The sequence below is a fragment of the Otolemur garnettii genome, unplaced genomic scaffold (genome assembly GCF_000181295.1).
Source record: "Otolemur garnettii isolate 467f Iridium unplaced genomic scaffold, OtoGar3 scaffold00107, whole genome shotgun sequence".
NCBI classification, from domain to species: domain Eukaryota; kingdom Metazoa; phylum Chordata; class Mammalia; order Primates; family Galagidae; genus Otolemur; species Otolemur garnettii.
This window is the reverse complement of record NW_003852502.1, coordinates 5276597-5297370: the sequence shown is the minus strand read 5'-3', so window position 1 is coordinate 5297370 and position 20774 is coordinate 5276597. Positions and strand designations below refer to the sequence as shown.

At 41.4% G+C, this 20774-nt stretch overlaps 1 protein-coding gene across 1 annotated transcript in view; it reads right to left on the bottom strand.

Annotated features, from left to right (window-relative positions):
• Nucleotides 1-20774, bottom strand: part of IMPG1 (interphotoreceptor matrix proteoglycan 1) — a 128111-nt gene that overhangs the window by 43475 nt on the left and 63862 nt on the right. The window contains 1 exon segment of the mRNA XM_012809515.1: nt 20189-20271. Within this exon segment, the coding sequence (XP_012664969.1) occupies nt 20189-20271 (83 nt within the window).

Genomic DNA, 20774 nt, shown 5'->3' with positions numbered 1-20774 from the left:
TTTTTCTAAAAAAATTAGAGTATGAGGTTTATAGGTCTATTAGGATGAGAAAACAGTAAATTTGAAGGCACAGACATGGGAGAGAGCAGGATATATCTTATCCAGGGGCTAAAAATCAACATGGCTTGGACATGGCTGGATGTGAGTGGGGTGAGAGGAGCCTGGGAATGTCTAGGTTTCTGGCTTGGTCACTGTCACTGATGGTGGCTGTATTCATCCAGACAGAAGACAGAGGGGGAGAAGCCTCAGTGTTGCTGATTTATAATCTGACAGAAGAAGACAAGCTGTCCAGTGTACCTTATGGGACAGTTTAGAAATTAGTTAATTAAATGAAAAGGCAGGAAAGAGCTTTAAAAAAGTTAAAGCCTGAATAAAATTATAGTTACAGCTATTATTGTGAGGTGGTGATTCTCTGAGTCCCCCCTCCCCAAATCAGAATCCCACGTGAGATTTCTGGGAATGCAAATGTGCCCCAGATCTACTGAATCTGCAAAGCTGGGTTTAGGGCTCTGTGATCAGCATTTTAGGAAGCTGTCCAGGAGATTCTGGAAGTTTTTGAGCACTGGAAGGGGAAGGTTTCCATGATTCGTTATGGGAGAATTTAGGGTGAAGTGCTATGATGCAGCCCCAGCTCTGCCCTGCCCTTGAGGAGGCTGAAAACAACATTTCCCTTCTGCCCTCAGGCCTGCTGGTTCCTCTTCATCCACAGCTTCCTTTTCCTTATATTTTGCTGGTGAAGATGTGGATTAAGAGGAGCTACACAAATACTTGTGTCTAATGCCAAAATCTAATAACATCTACAAAGGGGGAACTCTGCTTTGTTAACTAGTTTAATTAAAGGCAAGGAAATTCAACTTTAGGCAGAAGCTTTGAACTCTTGACAAGTAAGAAACACACAAGATGATCACATGGAGGTTCCTTCAGAAATGTTCTGCCCTTGACATTTAAAATTCAAGTGCAATGTCCTTGGTGAGTGCCATTTGGGAAAAAGAAATGACTTTTTCTGCTGCTTATCAAAAGAAGTTATTAGAAAGCAAATATTAAACCATGTTAAAAAGCATATTTGAATTTCCAGGTTGTTGTCAGTCTAAGCTGGGCAACATCATTTTCGGCGACATCTTAATGGAATATAAATCTCTTATTAGGAAGAGAACTGGTATAATAGTTTCTAGTGACTTTTGAAAAGTTATAGTCATAGAAGATGTATCTGAGCCACTTAAAATAATCATTTCTTGCCTCAAAGCATTTTGTAAGTAGATTCTGTAAATACATAATTTGAAGATGTTACTACAGTACGTTGCGTTCCATCAGCCAGAGGGAATTGTTATGTACAAAGAAGGGAAGAATTTGAGAGACTGGTTCTAAATTTCTGTTCTTAAAAGATAGTTTAGAAACATTACCTTTTGGGGGGATACTTAATGGTTCCACTTGGAGCTATTTCAAACTCAAATCTCTAAGTATCACTTGTCTCTAAGTGATCTTGGAAAGGCACTTGCGCTGCCTGGCATGCAGTAGACACCTGATGAACTTCATGTCTTGGTATTTGACAACTGTACTTGAAATATGGTATTTATTCTGCTATAATTTTACAGAAGATTTTAAATAATTATTAAGGGAAATAAATTAAAAAATCATTGCCTAATCATATATTAAAATTAAGTCATAAAAATATTCAGCTCTACAGGACATATTGTAGGGTGAAGGTTGTGGTGAGTGGGAGAATTTACAGCATCTTGAAGACTGAATGTAGAGGGAATTTGAACAATAAGAAGGACATTTGAATAATTCAGGCAACAGATTGTTATTTACTATCTGAATAAAGAAAATATGTTCCAACTCTCTGTACCCATAGTGAAGAATGCCAAATGATAAATACCTTTCTAAGCAATTCACCTCTGTCCACTTTGAACTTAACATGTTAACTATGGTTTTGATATAAAATATTACATTGAGGAGGTTCACGTTTTGCATCTGTGACTCTGCGTCAACCATAACACTTTACAGTCCTGAGTCTCACCAAAGGATAGATGGGAGCCATCTCCATATTTAAAATCAAGGGACATCGTGGTTATCATTAACATCTGTCCATCTTCTATCACCCATCCCTCCATCTATTTCTCCATTCATCTAGAGCATGTTCCCGGGGCAGAGGAAAACAAGAATATGGATAGCAGTTAGTACAAAGAGATTGAGTGAAATTGCTTCAATTCAAGGACAGCTAAAATGGATCATTGCATCAAGAAGATATCAGCACTAATTGGAAAGTATCACGAGTGATTATGCTGTTTAGTACTTTATTGAAACTGATAGGTTCGGGTACACAAGGAAATATTTCCCTGGTGTGCCTGAATCTACCAGTTTCGGTAAAATACTAAGCATCATAATGAATAAGGAATTTGATAGCAACCTTGGAATTACTTAATACATAAGGAGAGAACCTCCTGCTTTTAATTAAGTACAAGTAATAAAGGGACAGTTTTGAAATACAATGACCTATATATTTGTGGGTCCCATCATATTAGAAATCGGATAACTAGATAGGAAGCGCTCTCAGTTGATGGTGGCTGAGCAATGTTTAATGATGTTACTGTAAGTGCCACCTTGCTTGCTACTGAAAAATGGGACCCCTTATTTGGGCTCTGAGTTGAACCTAGGCCTATTTAGTAAGTCCTTGCCTTTCCTCACTCTGCTTTGTTTTAGGAAGGTAGAAATATGCCGACCCTTGTAGGCTGCATTTCAAAGGGCTCTATTTAGTGTGGTTTATGGCTGAACTTGGCCAATGCAGGGCCCTGGTGGGCAATGACTCCTCTTCCTTCTGTGTATCAAGTGGCTGTACCAGCAACAAGTCTTTCTTTTCTGTAGCCCTGGCTTCCATGGGTAGGCAACCCAGGCTACCAGCTCTCTTCAGGTGAGCTGGATCCTACATTCTAATTACACCAACTCCTCCTTTGTCTTTGAAACTCAAGGGGAGTAAAAGAGCCCTGCTTTTCCTAAATTCTCTTTTCCTTTTGACTTCTGGCTTTTTCTACATTTGAGTATCAAGTTCCCTATATTAAATTCCTTGTTTCAAAAATCAACACACAAAGATTAGTAGTGTGTCTATACACTAAGACTCTCCAAAGAAGAGATCAAGAAAACAATTTTATTTAAATAGCTACAAAAGAAAGACTTAGGAATAAATTTAACCAAGGAGTTGAAAGACCTATACACTGAAAACTATGACACATACGTGGATGAAAGACATTGAAGACACAAAGAATTGGAAGCATACTCCATGTTCATGGATTGGAAGAATAATATTAAAATGCCTCTACTACCCAAGATGATCTATAGATTTAATGCAATCCTTATCAAAATCCCAATGACATTTTTTTTCATGGAAATAAGATAGAAAACACTTAAACTTTGTATAAAGCCACAAAATACTCCAAATAGCCAAAGCAATCTTAAGCAAAAAGAATAAAACTATAGGCATCACACTATCTGATTTCAAAGCTGCTACAAAGCTATAATAATCAAAACAGAATGGTGTTATCATAAAAGCAGTACATAGAACAAATGAACAAATTGCTCAGCCAGCATCAGCAGGCTCTTCCTATCTAGTTACCCCATTTACAATATGATGGGACCCACAAATGCACAGGTCATTGTACTTCAAAACTGTCCCTGGACAAATTCCCATAGATTTGGAGGCGAGGCCACCAAAGGCTGAAGATAACTTATTGCAGGTCATGCATTTGGGAAGAAAATTTAAAACTGGGAAAACAACTTTAGAAAAGAATGATGCTTGGAATGTAACTTGTCCTCGTCAAGCAAAGTAGTTATCAATAATGAAGACTAAAAGACTCCATTACAGGGATATTGCTATACATTGCAGAGAATGCCGAATTGAATCTCTTGGCCAGCCAGAGTTTCATGTTAACAACGAGGAAGTACAATGAGACTCCCCAAGGGAGAAATGAACTGAGAAATGTATTAGTTGGTGCATGAAGGCTGCAAAGTTAAAAATAGATACAAATAAAGCAAGGACAAACCAATGAAACTTTAGATGATTTGAACGTACTGGAGAGTTTCATACCATTCATAGATAATGAAACAATGGATAAAATTGATCCACATATGACCCTTTTAATGTATAATGACGTCACAGGAAAGTTTTTTCACAGTCATTTATTTTCTTTTGCTTTTAGCCTGGAATTAAGGACTCTCACAGAGAGGGCCATGCCAAGCAGGAGGTTCCATTCCTGCAGTGAGTCTGAAGGCAGCCAAGGCGAGGTGTCACAGTACTAGTTTCCTACTTTTCTTTGGTGATGCCTAAATTCTCCTTTGTCTGAGTAAGAAAAAGACCTCATTGGGAGGGATATTCAGTGAAAAGATTCACCTGGGCTGAAATTCAGCCGGGGCTTCCCATGAGTCTTCACTCTTTGCCATTGCCTGGGAGGAGAGGGAGGATCTTTTGACTCTTAGTCAGATGCTATAAGTCTTGTTGCTTAAGTGTTCTCAGTCTCATTTTCATGGGAAGCCACTCAAAATATTTTGGCTGAGAACAATGTGGAAATTATAGGCAAAACTTATTGGAAGGTCAGAAGATTATAGGTACGTTGCACTGTAGCACACCAGCTTTGGCCAACTTAAAAGATGAGCCTGCTTCTTTTAATTGGGTCTGTTTTTCTCCTTTCCTGGAGCTAATAGGCCCTGTCCCAACCCAGGTCCGTGATGAAATGCTACTCTTTTAAATCAGCTCTTTCGGGAAAGTACCCAAGTAGCAGCCCCAGCTTCCCTTCCAGGAAGCTTCTGTCCTCAGCACCGATGTGTCCACCTGTCTGGTGTCCTGCTTAGGTACCATTCACTACTGGTCTATTTCCAAGATCTTTGGCTCATCTTTGTCTGCCCTCCACATCCTGTGATTGAAACGAATGTTGCTCACCTTTAAAAGGGCCTTTGGGCTACCTCAGTTTTGTTCTTTCTGTCTCACTTTCCTTGCTCTGGCCTTCGTCCTCCTCCATGCCACTCCATTCTCTCAGCAGTAGCATTTCTTGCATTGTTTTGTGAATATCATATATCATGTACAACCACCTCTTTCTAAATTTAACATTCATAAGGCGCTTAAAACAAAAAGGGCTGCATGTAATTTGCTTTGTACCTTTGAGACACTTTGGCTTTCAAAATAAAAAAAATTACTGAAAGATCATTCATGAATGTCACAGATACACAGTCTGACTAACATTATTGCAAACTGTCATGCAAAGCTGCCGAATCAATGGGAAATTTGCCATCCCAAATGAAGAATGAAGATTGGTTTCAGGATCTAAAGAGATACGTTTTCTTATACATATGCACATATTGTGTTCTCACCACACACACAAAACAGGTAACTAAGTGAGGAGACAGGATGTTAATTAGCTTGACTGTAGTAATCAGTTTGCTATGTATATGAATACATTATGTTGTTTAGCTTAAACATTCATAATTTTTATAACCCCCCCAAAACAATAGACATGTGCTCATTCAAACAAACAAACAAACAGAAATGCAAGTAGGCATATTCATTTACTTCCATTTACCTCTCTTTAATTTGTTCCATCCCTATCAGTGAAGTTTGGCAAGCTTTGGAAATGCTAACTTAGGATGATATGCCATAAGTATGTTATTAAAATTCTGTGGATTAGCACTTGTTTCAAATAGCATAAAACTCTTGCTAAAATACATGATCTGGAAAAGACTGTACTTAACCTGATAATACAGAGAACTTGCCAACTAGCAATGGAGAATTGTTATGATTCTATCTTACTCATTGACAAGGAAGAAAATTAGAGGAAGAAGAAACTAAAAATCCTCTTATCTATTGGTTAACTCAGTGGCCAAAATGTGTTGAATTTTCTCTGAGATTAATGAGATCCATTTAAAGATAAAAATATCATTTCCTGAATTTTCTACATTTACGGTCAGATGTGACCTGTTACTTTGGTAAGTGCATGACAATTCCAGAAGGTTGCTTAGTTGCCCTTTCTAAAAACTGACAACTGCATGCAATTTATAATCTTCTGACACATTTACAAATGCAATTTCACTTTTTAAAAAAATTAAAAACTGAAGGAAACTATTCAAGGGAGTTTGTATCCATGCCTCCCACTCCATTTTTAAATGCTCTGGTTATTTGTATCTTAGGACTGCTAAGATGTCACTTTCCCTCAATGCAAGAGCTGCTTATTTGATTAAAATGCTGATATATGTGACCAGCCAGGCAAAGAAGAAAATCAACTATCCGAATGGAGAAAGAAGAGGTCAAACTATTGCTCTTTGCTGATAATATGATCTTACATCTAGAAAATCTTACAAATTCAACCTCCTGGAATTGATAAATAATTTCAACAAAGTCTCAGGCTACAAAATAAATGTACACAAAGTAGTAGCTTTCATATACTAAAATCAGTCAAGCTAAGAATCAAATCAACAATGCACTATCTTTCATAGTAGCAACAAAGAAAATAAAATACCTAGGAATATACTTAACAAAGGAGGTGAAAGACTTTTATAAAGAGAACTATGAAACACTGAGGAAAGAACTTGTAGAAGATGTAAACAGATGGAAAAATACACCATGCTCATGGATTGGCAGAATCAACATTGTTATGATGGCTATACTACCCAAAGTGATTTACAGATTCAATGCAATCCCCACAAAAGTACCAATGCCATTTTTTTACAGACCTAAAAAAACAATTCTATGCTTTGTGAGGAACCAAAAGAGTTCCCAAATAGCTAATTTTGTTAGCTGTTCTTATGTAATAAGAACAAAGTGGGAGGCATCACTTTACCAGACTTCAAGCTATACTACAAGGCTATGGAAAACAAAACAGCATGGGACTGGCACAAAAACAGAGACATAGGCCTGTGAGACAGGTCAGAGAATCCAGAGGTGAAACCACCTCATATTTCCATCTGATTTTTGACAATGCAGATAAAAGCATACACAGGGGAAAAGGATCCCTGCTCAAAAAATGGTTCTGGGAAAACTGGATTAGCCACATGGAAAAGACTGAAACAGGATCCAGACCTCTCACCAATCACAAAAAGTAGCTCATGATGATAGTATAACAATTCTGTATGAAAATGTTGGTAAACTCTTACAGGTACTGGCCTAGGGAAAGAATTTATTTAGATCTCAAAACCAATCACAACAACAACAAAAAATAAACAAATGGAACCCAGTCAAATCGAAAGCTTTCTGCACAGCCAAAGACAAAATCAATGGAGTAAAAAAAACAACCTACAGAGTGGGAGAAGATGCTCGCATGCTGTACATCTGATAAAGGACTGATGACCAGAATCTATAAGGAACTCAAATCAGCAAGGGAAAGCAAACAACCTCATTAAAAAGTGGGCAAAAGACACGAATGGAAACTTTTCAGTGAAGATAGGCTAACGGCCACCAAATGCATGAAAAACTACTCAACATCTCTACTTATGAGGGGAATGCAAATCAAATCACTGTAAGATATCACCTAACTCCAGTAAGAATGGCTCTTATCAAAAAGTTTCTAAATAACAAGTGCTGGCATGGAAGCAGAGAGAAAGGAACACTTATCCACAGTTGGTGGGACTGATCACTAGTACAACCTCTATGGAAAGTACTATGGAGATGCCTCAAAGAACTGGAAGTAGACCCACCCTTTGATCCAGCAGTCCTACTACTAGGTATTTACCCAATGGAAAAAAAGACATTTAATAAAAGATACTTGTATCTGAATGTCTATATCAGCACAATTCTCAAAGATGTGGGAACAACCCAAGTGCCCATCAATACTTGACTGCATTGATGTGGTGTATGTGTACCATGGAGTATGAGTCAGCCATAAGAAACGGTGATCTAGTATCTTTTGTAACAACCCGGATGGAATGGGAGACCACTCTTCTAAGTGAAGTATCTCCAGAATGGAGAAACAAATGCCACATTTACTCAATACTATATTGGAACTGGTTGATCAATGCTTATGTGCACATATGGAAGTAAAACTCAGTGGAATCAAGTCGGTGGGAGGAGGAAGGAGGGGCTGGGCTAATTCACACCTCATGGGTACAGCGCACACATTCTGGGTGAAGGCACACTTACAACTTTGAGCTGAAATGTATAAAAGCAAATTATATAACCAAAACATGTGTACCTCTGTAAAATTGTGAAATTAAAAAAAATATGGCGAACTAAAAAAGTTGCCGATCATATTGTCTACCTGCACTATGCAATTCTTCATTACCAACCAAGGCGATATTCCTTTCTCACAGTCTCATGTAAGCATGTCTGCTCTTGGTCACACTCTGGCCTCAAATCACTTGCATAATGAGTGCCACCTACTCTTTGTAAAAATTTATAAAGGAAGGGCAGAACCACCTGCCTTCTCACTCTTATTCTGTTACTATCCATGTGGATTAAGATAAGGGAAACTCTGGCAGAAATTCTTATAGCTATAAATACACCATGTCCCAGTGACTTGAGGAGTGAAAAGTTAAGGGATGGAAAACCATGGGACTGCTTAGATGCCACCTCGGCCACCTAACCTACACCAGCCCTCTGCCTCTCTCTTCAACTTTCCTCTGGACAACTTTCTCTCTATTCTCATCTCACTGTTGAGTGCATATTTCCTTTCTTCTATAATGAATTTCTTTTAATCTTATAAATACTTACTACCTATCCCCACTAATGGGCAAGCATACTTTTTCCATTGTGATCAAGAAGTTCCACCAGGCAAACCCACTTTTTCTTTGCAGCAGAAGAATTGTTGATTATTACCTAATTCTGCCTATTCTGGTTCTGGCTTTTCATCTTTTCTGCTGATGTAATGTATAAACTATCCTTTTTTTTTTTTTTTTTTAATCACTATGCTGAGCTTCTTCAAGACAGACTGTGATGTTTTATTTTATGTACCAACGTGGGTCGGCCAGGATACCTAGATATTTGGATAAAATTAGTCTAGATGTTTCTTTGAAGGTACTTTGAAGATGACATTAACATTTAAATCAGTGGACTTTAAGTAAAGCAGGTTACGCTCCATCATGTGGTGGGCCTCATCCAATTAGTCACAGGACTCCGTGGAAAAAAGACTGACTTCCCCAGAGGAAAAGGGAATTCTCCCAGCAGATGGCCTTCTGACCGGAAGGGACACCGTCTGCTATCTCCTCTGCAGATTTTGGATTTGCCTCCATAATCATGTGAGCCAACTGCCTAATATAAACCCATCTCGTTCTTAAGAAAGAGAGAAAGAATTTTGTTCATGGTGTTCCATTAGATTTTCAATTCCAGGTTGGGAAGACATCTGGGTCTCATGTGTAACATAAGGGACCATGGGGTGTCCATGTGCATGGTGACCCAGACTGTTTGACTCATCCTTTCTCTCCTTCTAGCATTATTCAAAATAGTCCCTGGTTCTGTTTGGTTTTATCTTATTAATTTATTTTAATTTAATTTTACTTATTTTATTGTTTGAGACAGAGTCTTGTTCTATAACCCAGGCTGGGATGCAGTGGCATTATCTTGGCTCGCTACAACCTTCAAGCTCCTGAGCTTAAGAAATTCTCCTGCCCCAGCCTCCCAAGTAGTTGGGACTACAGGTATATGTCACCATACCTGGATAATTTTTCTATTTTTGTAGAGATGAGGTCTCACTATATTGGTCAGGCTGGTTTCAAACTCCTGGCCTTGAGTGACCCTCCTGCCTCAGCCTCCCAAAGTGCTAGGATTATAGGTATGAGCCACTATCCCTGGTCTTCTTTTATTCTTTTAAAAATAAAATGCTTCATTTATCTTCTTTCCTCTATTCTGCATCCATACCTACAAAACTTCACAACAAATAGGGGACAAAGACCCCACTGTCTTCCTTCCAAACTGCAGCCAGACTGACTTTCCTAAGCCCCATTTTGTCACTCCCCTCCTTGGCTGAAAACCCAGAACAAACTCCTGTTTCTGACTTCTAAAGCCCTAGTTGATATGTACCCTCCCTCTACATCCTGCTTTGCATTCTTCCCTGAAAGCCACTCCAACTTCTGCAACTTTGCTTGTGAAAACTTGTCTGACTCATGTACAATTTTACAATCTATTTCACATGTGGGTCTTGAATGAAGGAAATAGGAAATTCTTCATTTTGGAAGGTGTCCTCTGTGCTTGCTGAAAAATTATGTTGAAATTTTGTTGTTTTTGTAATTAAGAGTTATCCAACATGAAATTTTAACTTACCCCAAATCTAGGCCTTGGAGACACCACAGACACAGCTAACAGGGCACCATCATCTGAAGATGGGACTGCATCTTTGATAGCTACATGGGGGAAACCCCAGACTGGAGGACTCAAATGCAGAAATTCACTTGTCACAACTCTGGAGACTGGAAATTTCACAGTCCAGTCACCAGCAGCAAACCCAGCTTCTAGAGAGGGCAGCAGTCCTCTAGTTCTGTGGTGCCCAACCCCCAGGCTACAGACCTTGTTGGTTCTTGGCCTGTTAGGACCTGGGCTGCATAGTAGGAGGTGAGTGGGTGGGTGAGTGACGCTTTCTCTGTATTTATAGCTGCTCCCCATGGCTGGCATCACTGCTTGAACTCTACCTCCTGTCAGATCCCCTCTCTACTGTGCATAGAAAAACTGTACTTAGTGCCCCAAATCGGAAGGTTGGGGACTGCTGTTCCAGCTGTATTGTTATATTCCCACACGGTGGTGGTGGGAGAGCAGAGAGAGAGAATCTCTCTCCTGTCTCCTATGAACGCTGTGCTCCCATGACCCAGTCACCTCCCAAGAGCCCCACCTGCAGAGGCCTTCACACTGGGGACTGAGCTTTATCTTCTTTAAGTCTTATAGTAACTTTTTTTTTTTTTTTTGGAGACAGAGTGTTAAGGTGTCACCCTGGGTAGAGTTCCGTGGTGTCACAGCTCACAACAACCTCAAACTCTTGGGCTTAAGCGGTTCTCTTGCCTCAGCCTCCCAAGTAGCTGGGACTACAGGCGCCCGCCCCAACGCCCGGCTATTGTTTGTCGTAGCAGGCCCTGTCTGGGTTCAAGCCTGCCAGCCCCAGGGTATGTGGCTGCTGCCCTAACCACTGTGCAATGCGTGTGGAGCCCAGTAACCTTTTTCTTTTTTTTCCTGAAAACTTCCTCCATTTTCTATGTGTGCTAGCTGAGTGATATGTTTTTAAGTAAGATTTCTTTTAAAATTGTCATAATAGCTTAACTTTGAAATACATTAAAGCGTTTATTCACGCAGAGACGTTCTGCTGGTCGTTAGAGGTGTTTACCAGTGAGGGACGATCAGGGAACAGAGCTGAGCACGTTTGTTCTAACTGTTTGGGGGCCCCGAGTGTGCGGGGACGCGGCCTGAGCCGGCTTCGGGGTGTCTGCGAGGGGCTGCAGAGCTCGGGCTGTGGTGCGCGCCGGGCTCCCAGCCCCGAGCTGCGGTTTCCTGGCGCAGGAAGGAGCCGGCATTTCGGCCAGAGTTAGGACGCTACAAACACAGCTCCCGCAGAGCGTCAGGGGCTAACCCCAAAGTGGAAAGTAGGACAGGCACCCCCAAACTGAAATGAAAAAACCAAATAAAAGTACCCCTCCCCACTGGGTTTTTGAACTGAAACCTGTAAATCAGGATGTGTAGGAGGGGAAAGTTCAAAGCACTGCCAGCTGCTCTCTGATCCCGAGTAATCCCGGGACAGTTTCCGAAAGCAGGTCCCGGGTGGCTGAGCCCTGACCTGACGGCACCTGTAGGATACGCCGCCTCCTCCTGGGTGAGGGCACCGCTACAACAGGGGCCTTCCCGAACAGACCCGAACACTTAACCTAATGCTCTGCACCCTCATATTAATCTGAAATTTAAAACACGTATTGTACATGTTAAAGCAAAAAACAAATAAAAAAATAAAATGTTCAGACAGAGAAACCCTGAGGCCGGAGAACTGTCCGCGTTACCTAGTTTCCTGTACTTATCGGCCTCCGCTTTCCTCTTCTCAGTGAGATTCTGGGCAGATCAATCAACAGCTTTACTCATGATGGACTCACGATGGATACTTAACGATCTTTCTCGCTGCGAGCCCGCAGAGCTGGATGGAGTGATAAAGGTGACCAGGCCACGGACCTGGGAAGGCTGGGCTCTTCTCGGAGGTGCCCACTGGTCCTATTGACTATGCAGAGCCCACGGGAAGGTAGTGTTTGGGCTTTTGAGAGGCGTAGCCAAGACCCGTTCACCAGCCCAGGGCAGAAATTGCAGACCCGTGCGTTCCCACCAACAAGCCTGCAGCCGGCCAGCCTCTCTTGCTGAACGCATGCGTGGCCTCAGAATTCTTCATGGAGGTTTTCTCTCTTAAATACCACTCAAATCAGTTCACTTCTGTCCATTTCCCCTTCTGTCGCTGAAGTCCTAGCTGTTGACATTTCCAGCCAGGATTACTGTTAAGGCTATTCTAATTGATGGCTTCCGTTTGCCCACCTCCCGCCAGTTCTTCACAATGTAGTCAGAAAGAGCTAGTTCAACTCAAATTTGATGCGTCAGGCTTCTGTTGACATCGTAATGGTTCTTAGCAGGACTTACAAAGTCTCCATTTCCAGTGCGTCATCGTTCTCTCTCTAACTTGCTGTGCTCTGGGTCCACTGGCCGTTTTCACTTCCCTCTACGTCCTGTGCCTCTCTCTGCATCAGCCCCTTCCCTCTGCTCCAAACATGCTTTGCTGCTTCTCCTCAGTTCTTATTTTTGCCTTCTTGTCATTCAGATCTCAGTTTAAATGTTATTTCCATAAGAGATTCCATACAATTGATAATAAAAAATAGTTCACTTTTTATCATTTATAAATCGTGTGCCATGTATCCTCTGTATTAGCATAATTTCATTATGTAATATATTTCACTGTTTTTAAAAAATTTTTTGAGATTAGTTGTTAAATATTTACCAGCACACCACTCGTGAGTGTCGGTGGTCACTGGGTTTCCTTACCGGCTTTCTTGGGGTTGCTCTGAAATAAGTTCTTTGTAACTGAATCCTTGTTTTAGAATCTATTTCAAGGGGAACACAAACCGTGATGCTCATGGAGTTCTTTGTTCACCAGTTTATTCCCTGCCCCTTAGAAGCACCATGTAAATATTTGTTGAATGCTTAAATGAATGAGCACAACATTCCAGAGAACCACTGCTAATTCGGGCAGTTCACTGAAGTGCTTTAAACTCTGGCGTCTATGGCACATGGAGAGTTTTGTGGGATCTGTGGTCTACAGTGCTCCTGGAATTCACCTGTGATGGACCAGTTTCCCACCTAAAGGTGTGCAGAAGGGCCGGGCACAGTGGCTCTGGCCTGTAATCCTAGCACTCTGGGAGGTCAAGGTGGGAGGATCCATTGAGCTCAGAAGTTCCAGACCAGCCTAAGCAAGAGTGAGATGCTGTCTCTACTAAAAGTAGAAAAATTAACCGGGTGTTACAGTGGGCAGCTGTAGTCCCAGCTACTTGGGAGGCTGAGGATTGCTTGAGCCCAAGAGTTTGAGGTTCCCGTGAGCCAGGCTGAGTCCACGGCACTCTACTCAGGACAATGGTGAGTCTCTGTCTCAAAAAAAAAAAAAATGGGTGTGCAAGAATCTCCACAGCCCCCCTTGGGGGATCAGTGTGTACTCGTGCCATGTGGGGTGACACTCAAGAGACTTGAAAGGTTCAGAGGAGGAGAAAGAGAAGTCCCCTGAAGGAGGAAGAGGGAGGAAAAATAGTGTTAAGGTGAGAGGAATTTGTCAAGAGTTCCTGGAGATTGCTTGGTGCCCAGCGTCATCTGAGTGACCTGAGTTACCCGTGTTCGTGGGAAGGAGTATCAACATGCCGGGACGGGAGAGAGGCAATTTCTAACCACAAACACCTCAGTGTTTGTCCTTGCAGAAGTGGAAGAATTTCTTTTAGAAACACATGGCCTGTCTTCAGTAAAATATTGGAAAGAGATTAAACAGACCAGACTACTCTGCATAAAGATTAGACAAGAACTTGGGAAGGGAGGTGGGAGCAGCCTGGGAAAGGGTGATCATGAGGAGAATTTTGAGAGCACTGGGCAGCAGGAAGGACCAGTGACACACCTCCAGTAGAGGATGGAAGGGACGTGTTAGGACAGGGATGTCTATACTGAACTTGAGGTTGCTTGCTGGGCGGTGCAACGTGGCTTCCTGCTTCCCTTCCTGCTGCAACCTGAGATTAAGCTGCAGCTACCCAGACATATCCTTTCTCTGAGTGGCCGTGAGGGCCAATTACACACATCTAGACCATTCATCTCTAGAATGGGCAGAGGAGAGAGAAGAGAAGGACTCAGGCAGGAAGAGAAAGTAGTATTCATTCAGCAGAAGGCGGAAAGCCAGAACACAAGTTTTCTTGGGAATTGCCAAAATGTGGGACAGGGCATTGAATTTCCCAAAATGAAACCCTTTAGGACATTAACTTTCCTGACATCTCGACTAAATCTAGAAGTAACAAATTTGAGGGTTTCAAGAACTTTAATTTCCTTTTCATCTTTTCCTGGGCATTGTGAAGATGGTATCTAGGGATGGACATAATTGCAAGTCTCTGATGAATGGCCACCCCTCGCCCTCTCCTAGAGGACATTTTCCCCAGGGGCTTTTCAGAACCTTTTTATAAGCAGTATACTGCTAGGAAAACCTCACCCTCTGGTAAGGAAGAACAGACAAAAATATTGACCACAGTTGCTTAAAGTTCAGCTGACACGTCCTTACAAATCTTTTCATGTCCTACGATTATTTTTTTCATCCTACAGTGGAGCGATTTAAAGAACATTTTTGCCAGGCCTTCCTGATTGAAAGCCAGGAAATGCAAAATTGTTTTTGGCAAGGAGAGTGGCTTATTGCAAATCTCTTTCACTGTATGCCTACATTTCAGAAGTGTGGTAGTTACATCACGTGAGTTGGAACTGTTGTTAAAGCTCTTCAGCACTCTCATTTTGACAAAGTATTTACCAGTAAGGAACATGCTTTACAGGGAGGTTGTCTGTGGAACCACCTTGGAGCTCACACAGGGAAGGGCCACATCCCCTGGGATTTTCCCATCTGAGACTCATAACACAGACAGGTCCAATCAGGATGACAGCAGTGGCAACTAGTTAGGAAACAACCGTTATGTACCCGACTCGGTACTGAGCTCAGGAACTTGTAAAAAAAAAGAATAAGAGCACATGCTTTTACTGCAGAAGTTCAGTCTTGGCGAGGTCCCAGACGTGTATATCAATACTTTCAATAGTACTTGGCAAATGTTTGCCAGAGGCATATATGAGTTTGTGCTATGCTGTCAGTGAACAGATGGGTAATTATGAATTCTTTCCCAAGAAGCAGTTGTGGAAAGCTGCTCAGAGGAGGTGTGAACTGGGACTGAAAGTACAACATGGAGGTCAACATGGAGGCTAGCAGGTGGGGGGAGGTAAGACAGGCACCAGAAAAAGTGACTTGTGTGAAGGCACAAAAGCATGATGAGAGATGACATATTTTGGCGGTGGTGAATGGTGTGACTAGAACCAATCCAGAATATTGCTTCTGGAGCATTGATTTGGCTCTGAGCTTCTTAGTGGACAGATTAAAAGGGAGCTAGATTAATCCCATCAAGTCTGACCTTCATGGACGTATTATAATATACATTCATTCACTCTTTCAATTCATTGAACATGTATTAATTGCCTGTTAATACATGGCATCTGGCTGGGTACTGACACTATGCAATGAGTGAATAGAGACAGACCACACTCCCTGATCTCATAAAACACCAGCAGCTGGGTTTTCTATTGAATTCATTCAATTTAGCTCATTTCACTGATTCCCCTTGTTGGAGTCAAGGCTGGGCTGAGATAAAGAAAAGTTGGCAACGTGCTGGTTATAACATACTGCCTGGATGGGAAATGAAAGACAAATTGATGCCCAACAGTGGCGTGGCCCTGCCTAAAGTTTGATTCTTCATTTAAAATACTGCAAATTACAAAGAAACCTAGCTTACATTTTAAATGGAATGTCTTATAAGTGAAAAGTCTATAACTGGGGAGGGAGAGCAGTAAAGAGCTTTTCTCTTGACAGATCGGATGATGGTTCTAATGAGCTAGAAGAAATGTATTGCCACCTACACACGCCTAAACCCAGCCACACGGCACCACAGAAGACTTTCCATCCTGCAGACTCGATGATATTTCTGAGCAAGAGAGATACAGGTTGTGTAGAAGACAGAAGATTGAGTTCATGGCTCTCATTTTTATGCAATAAGAGTGATTTGAACAGATCCTGCTGCAAAAGAATGGCTCTGCAGAAAAGAACTTAGAATCAACTACTCTAACACACATTAATAATAGAAGCCTGCACGGTTCTGTTCAGCACACCAATTCATTTAGTGTTCTAGGGGCATATTTGGCAAGTCTTTTATCTCAGAGAATTAACTGTTAAATTAAACTGCTTAAGTTGAAAGATTTCTATGAGTGCTTTACTGAGATTTTAATGGCTTGGTGGGCGTTTGGTGACACTAACCTTAAAAATTTCCCAGATAAAATTATCTCAGTAATACCATGGCACCGAACATTAGAGCCCTAATTTTCATTTTACCTGTACATGGGAGAGACCTGGAATTGTTCTGTGAGGGAGGGAAGACTTTGTCTTGTCCAAAGGGCTCTTTTTGCCTTTTTTCCATGTATAAATGGGATGCCATCTTATCAGGAGTGTTTCCTAGTTATGGTCTTGATTTTTTACTCATTTCTATTCTTAGCTGGGCTGATTATGAGAACACATTAATTGGCTCTACAGAATATTTGCACTCTAGGTCCTGCTCAATACTAATCAAAATCTTGGTTATGAGAAATAATTTTTACTTATAGAGTGTTGACTGGAGATTATGCAGCACATTCATCCTTCTAAGGACTCTAAAATCAATCCTTGAATTAAGGCAGACTGTCAGGACCCGGCCCTTCCGAGAGCTGCTGTGATGAACCAGGCTTTGGCATTCATTGCACATTCCCACAGAGGGCCTTAAAGGAAACACCTGACACTAGTTTTACAACGTAGGAAGCTTCATGTAGAAGGACATGGTCTACCATAACCTCCTTATGAAGACTTACCGAGAAATATTTCTCCTAAGCAATAGTGTGCTGTGAGCTTGCAGATCTTAGTTATGTGGCTGGGCTGGGCAGGGTGGCTCACACCTATAATCCTAGCACTTTGGGAGCCTAAAGAGGGAGGATTTCTGGAGGCCTGGAGTTCTAGCCCAGCCTGAGCAATATAGAGAAACCGTGTGTCCACAAACAATAGAAAAATCAGCCTGGTGTGGCGGGGTAACCTGCAGTTCTAGCTACTCCAGAGACTGAGGGGGAAGGATTGTTTGCATGCAGCAGTTTGAGCCTGTGGTGAGCTATGATGAAGCCTGTAGCCTGCCTCCAGCAGGATGCTGTATTATTAAACCACCACCACCAATGATAACACGGGATTGACCTTATTGTCCTCTTTGCACAGCCTGCTGAGAAGCTCAGAGCCAAATCATGAACCACGTAAAGCAAACTTACAGAACTCCATGATATTTTTTATATACAATTTCCCTTACTGTACTATCTGATTAAAAGAATTATTGAGGTAAAACATATAAAATTAACTATTTTACAGCAAATGATTCAGTGGCATTTATTAATTTCATAATGTTGTGCCTTCTCTACCTCTAATTCTAATCCATTTCACCAAAAGAGAGATCTTTGCTTTATTTTCTCTTCCATTTTTCTTTCAATTCTTTAAAATAAAATTTTATGTATTATATCCATATCTCCATGTCCAAAATCTTTCTTATTTCTTTCTTCCATTTCTTCCTTCCTTCCTTTTTTTTTTTTAAATAGAGTCTCACTCTGTTGCCCAGATGGAGTATATTGGTGTGATCCTAGCCCACTGCAGCCTACAAATCTATTTTTTTAATGGGGCAGGATTTTAATAAACAAAATTAAGAATATCGAATTACAAGCCACATCGTAGGAAAGTGAGAAGGGGCAGTCAGGAAATAGGAGAAGAAATACAAAGAGTCATGTTGTGGAAACCAGATGAAGGGGTTTCAAGAAGGGAGCTCTCGACAAGAACTTCGTGCCGGAAACGTCAAGTACAATGAAGATGAAAATGAGGCTGCTAAGTTGATCAGTGAGGAATTGGTCTGTGACTTTTGTGAAAGTCCTGCTCCTGTATCATGTGGTTGGAGGTGAAAACTTGGGATTAGGAGGTGAGATAGCAGAGGCTATTTGGAAAAATCGACATAGTAGTATAATGGAGAAGAGGCTATGGTTTGAGAGCAAAACAAGTTTAAGGATATATGTACATACATCATATATATATGTATATTACTTAAGAATAGCATTGCTTATGTCAAATATAGTACAACAGAGGGAGAAACTTGAACCATAGTCCTGGCTCTGTGATATTGAGCAAGGTACTTCACAACTGTAGTTTTGGTTTTCTCAAACCAAACACAGAAGCTTCACTATGTCATCTCTCAGATTTCTTCCAACTTTGGTGTTCTATGGTGTATTTGTGAATGTATGGAAGGTATAAATAAAATGGAAACAGTAAAGCAATTTGCCAATATGATAAGGCTTTCATCATTATATAGTAGGTAGACTATTATTTTTACTAATCTACCTGGAATGCTGATCTTATAAGTAAGTTTTATGACTTAATGCAAGAAAAGAATCTAGATGGCATTGCACATCAACAATCATTTCACTAAAGGTTTTGTTTTATTTAGGCAACTCTAAAATGATTTGGAACTCAAAATAGGTGTTGATATGGCTTGTGGTTAATTATTGACACTTCTCCTATCAAGATATATAAAGTTTCCTCCTTTTGAATCTAGGTGGGCTCGATATCTGTGATGAAGCCCAAGCTACTCTGTGGAAGGACCCTGGATAGAGAAGAACTGAGGCCCCAAGCAATGAGCTCTGGGTGAGCACCGATTACCCAGTCAGGTGAGTGAACCGTCTTGGAAATGGTTGTTCATTGCCAGTTGAGATACTCCACCTGACACAGCATAGAGCGGAGAACTATCCCCACTGATCCCTCCCCAAATTTCAGACCTATGGGCAAAATAAGTAATTGTTGTTTTAAGCTAGCAATCGTAAGGGTGGTTTGTAATGCGAAGGTAAGAAACCGTCAGGGAGCAAACATTTCTCCACTGCGAATCATGCAAACCAAATCCGATTTGTACAGATAGTTCTTCTAACATCCCGTATATACAGTCCTGAAAAACTTGGCATTCTCTAAATTGGCATACTAATTCTACACAGGGTTTATGAGGAAAATGGAATTGAGGCGAACTGATCAAAACCTGTAGAATTTTAAAAGAGAGCCCTAATAAAATCATAATAATCTTATTAAAAATGCTGCCCATATCACATCTCCACTGGCATTTGCTCTTAGAATTGCAATGTATTCTTATCAATCTTGTATCCTGGGTTTCCTTAAAGGCATTTTAACTTGTAATTTTTCCAGCGAATAGGGGTTCTTGGAGCCACTAAATCAGCTACTTTTTGCATTAAAAAAGGCTCTTCTGTAGGATTTTTTTAGTCTCCTCCACCCAAAGTCTTCATATAGTGCTAAAATTTTCTCTTTAACTGTAAGAAAATTTGATTTTATTGCCTCAAAAGTCAACCTTTGGAATTCAAAAGTAGATCAACAATACTTCAGTGTTTATGGACTTTCTTCATGTATGTCAATTACATATGTGCTAATTTTGACTAAAGAAACACCTGCAGCAGAACAGACAGCATCGACAGCCAGCCTGTCAGAGGCATGTGGTCATGTACACGCAACTGTAAAGGCCTGTAGGTATCAGGCTTCCCTGATCATGATCTACCCTGTGCTGAGGTATGCTCAGAAGTCAGGAAGCCCAGAAGAGACAGTTGTTCTGGGTGGGCAGCAGTGGGTGCTGCTTTGGTTTCTGCTTCTTTGAACAGAACCACCGGGAAAGAGCTGCAAGTGCTGGCTGTGGGACGCGGAACCAGAGCTGGAGGAAGGATGTGGGCATGTCCTTCGCTCCAGAGGGCGTGGGTCTATGGATTGCTCTTCAGTTGGAAATGTTGGTGAGAGAAAACCTTCTCCTGAGTTAGGGTGGCTTTGCACTGGTCTTTAAGGCAGGGTCATGAATGGATTCCTCAAGTAGGTTATTGTCATCTAGCACAGATTTTGTGGGAATAAACTCACCAGGTAGACCATGCTCTGCTCTGTCCACTGTCTCAAGCGTGGGTTCACCCAGAGTAATTTCAGGACTCAAAGTAGCATCCTGAAGAATGAATTTGAAAGATGTCATAAGAGAAAAACTCAATTCAATTCAAACTGGGGGTTGGGGGAATGAGGGAGAAGGAGGGGAGGAGGTGGGATTGGTGGGCTCACACTTAATGGGCACCATGTAAAAGTACACAGCACACCTCCCGGGTGTGGGATACAACTGCAAGAGGGACTCTACATAACAAATGCAACTATTGTGACATAGTTGTTTGTACCCTTACATTAACCTGAAATTAAAAAAAAAAAAAGATGTGGGCGGTGCCTGTGGCTCAGTGAGTAGGGTGTTGGCCCCATATACTGAGAATGGCAGGTTCAAACCCGGCCCCAGCTGATCTTCAACAACAACAACAAAAATAGCCGGGCAATGTGGTGGGCGCCTGCAGTCCCAGCTACTAGGGAGGCTGAGGCAAGAGAATCACCGAAGCCCAGGAGTTGGAGGTTGCTGTGAGCTGTGATGCCACAGCACTCTACTTGGGGGCAACAAAGTGAGACTCTGTC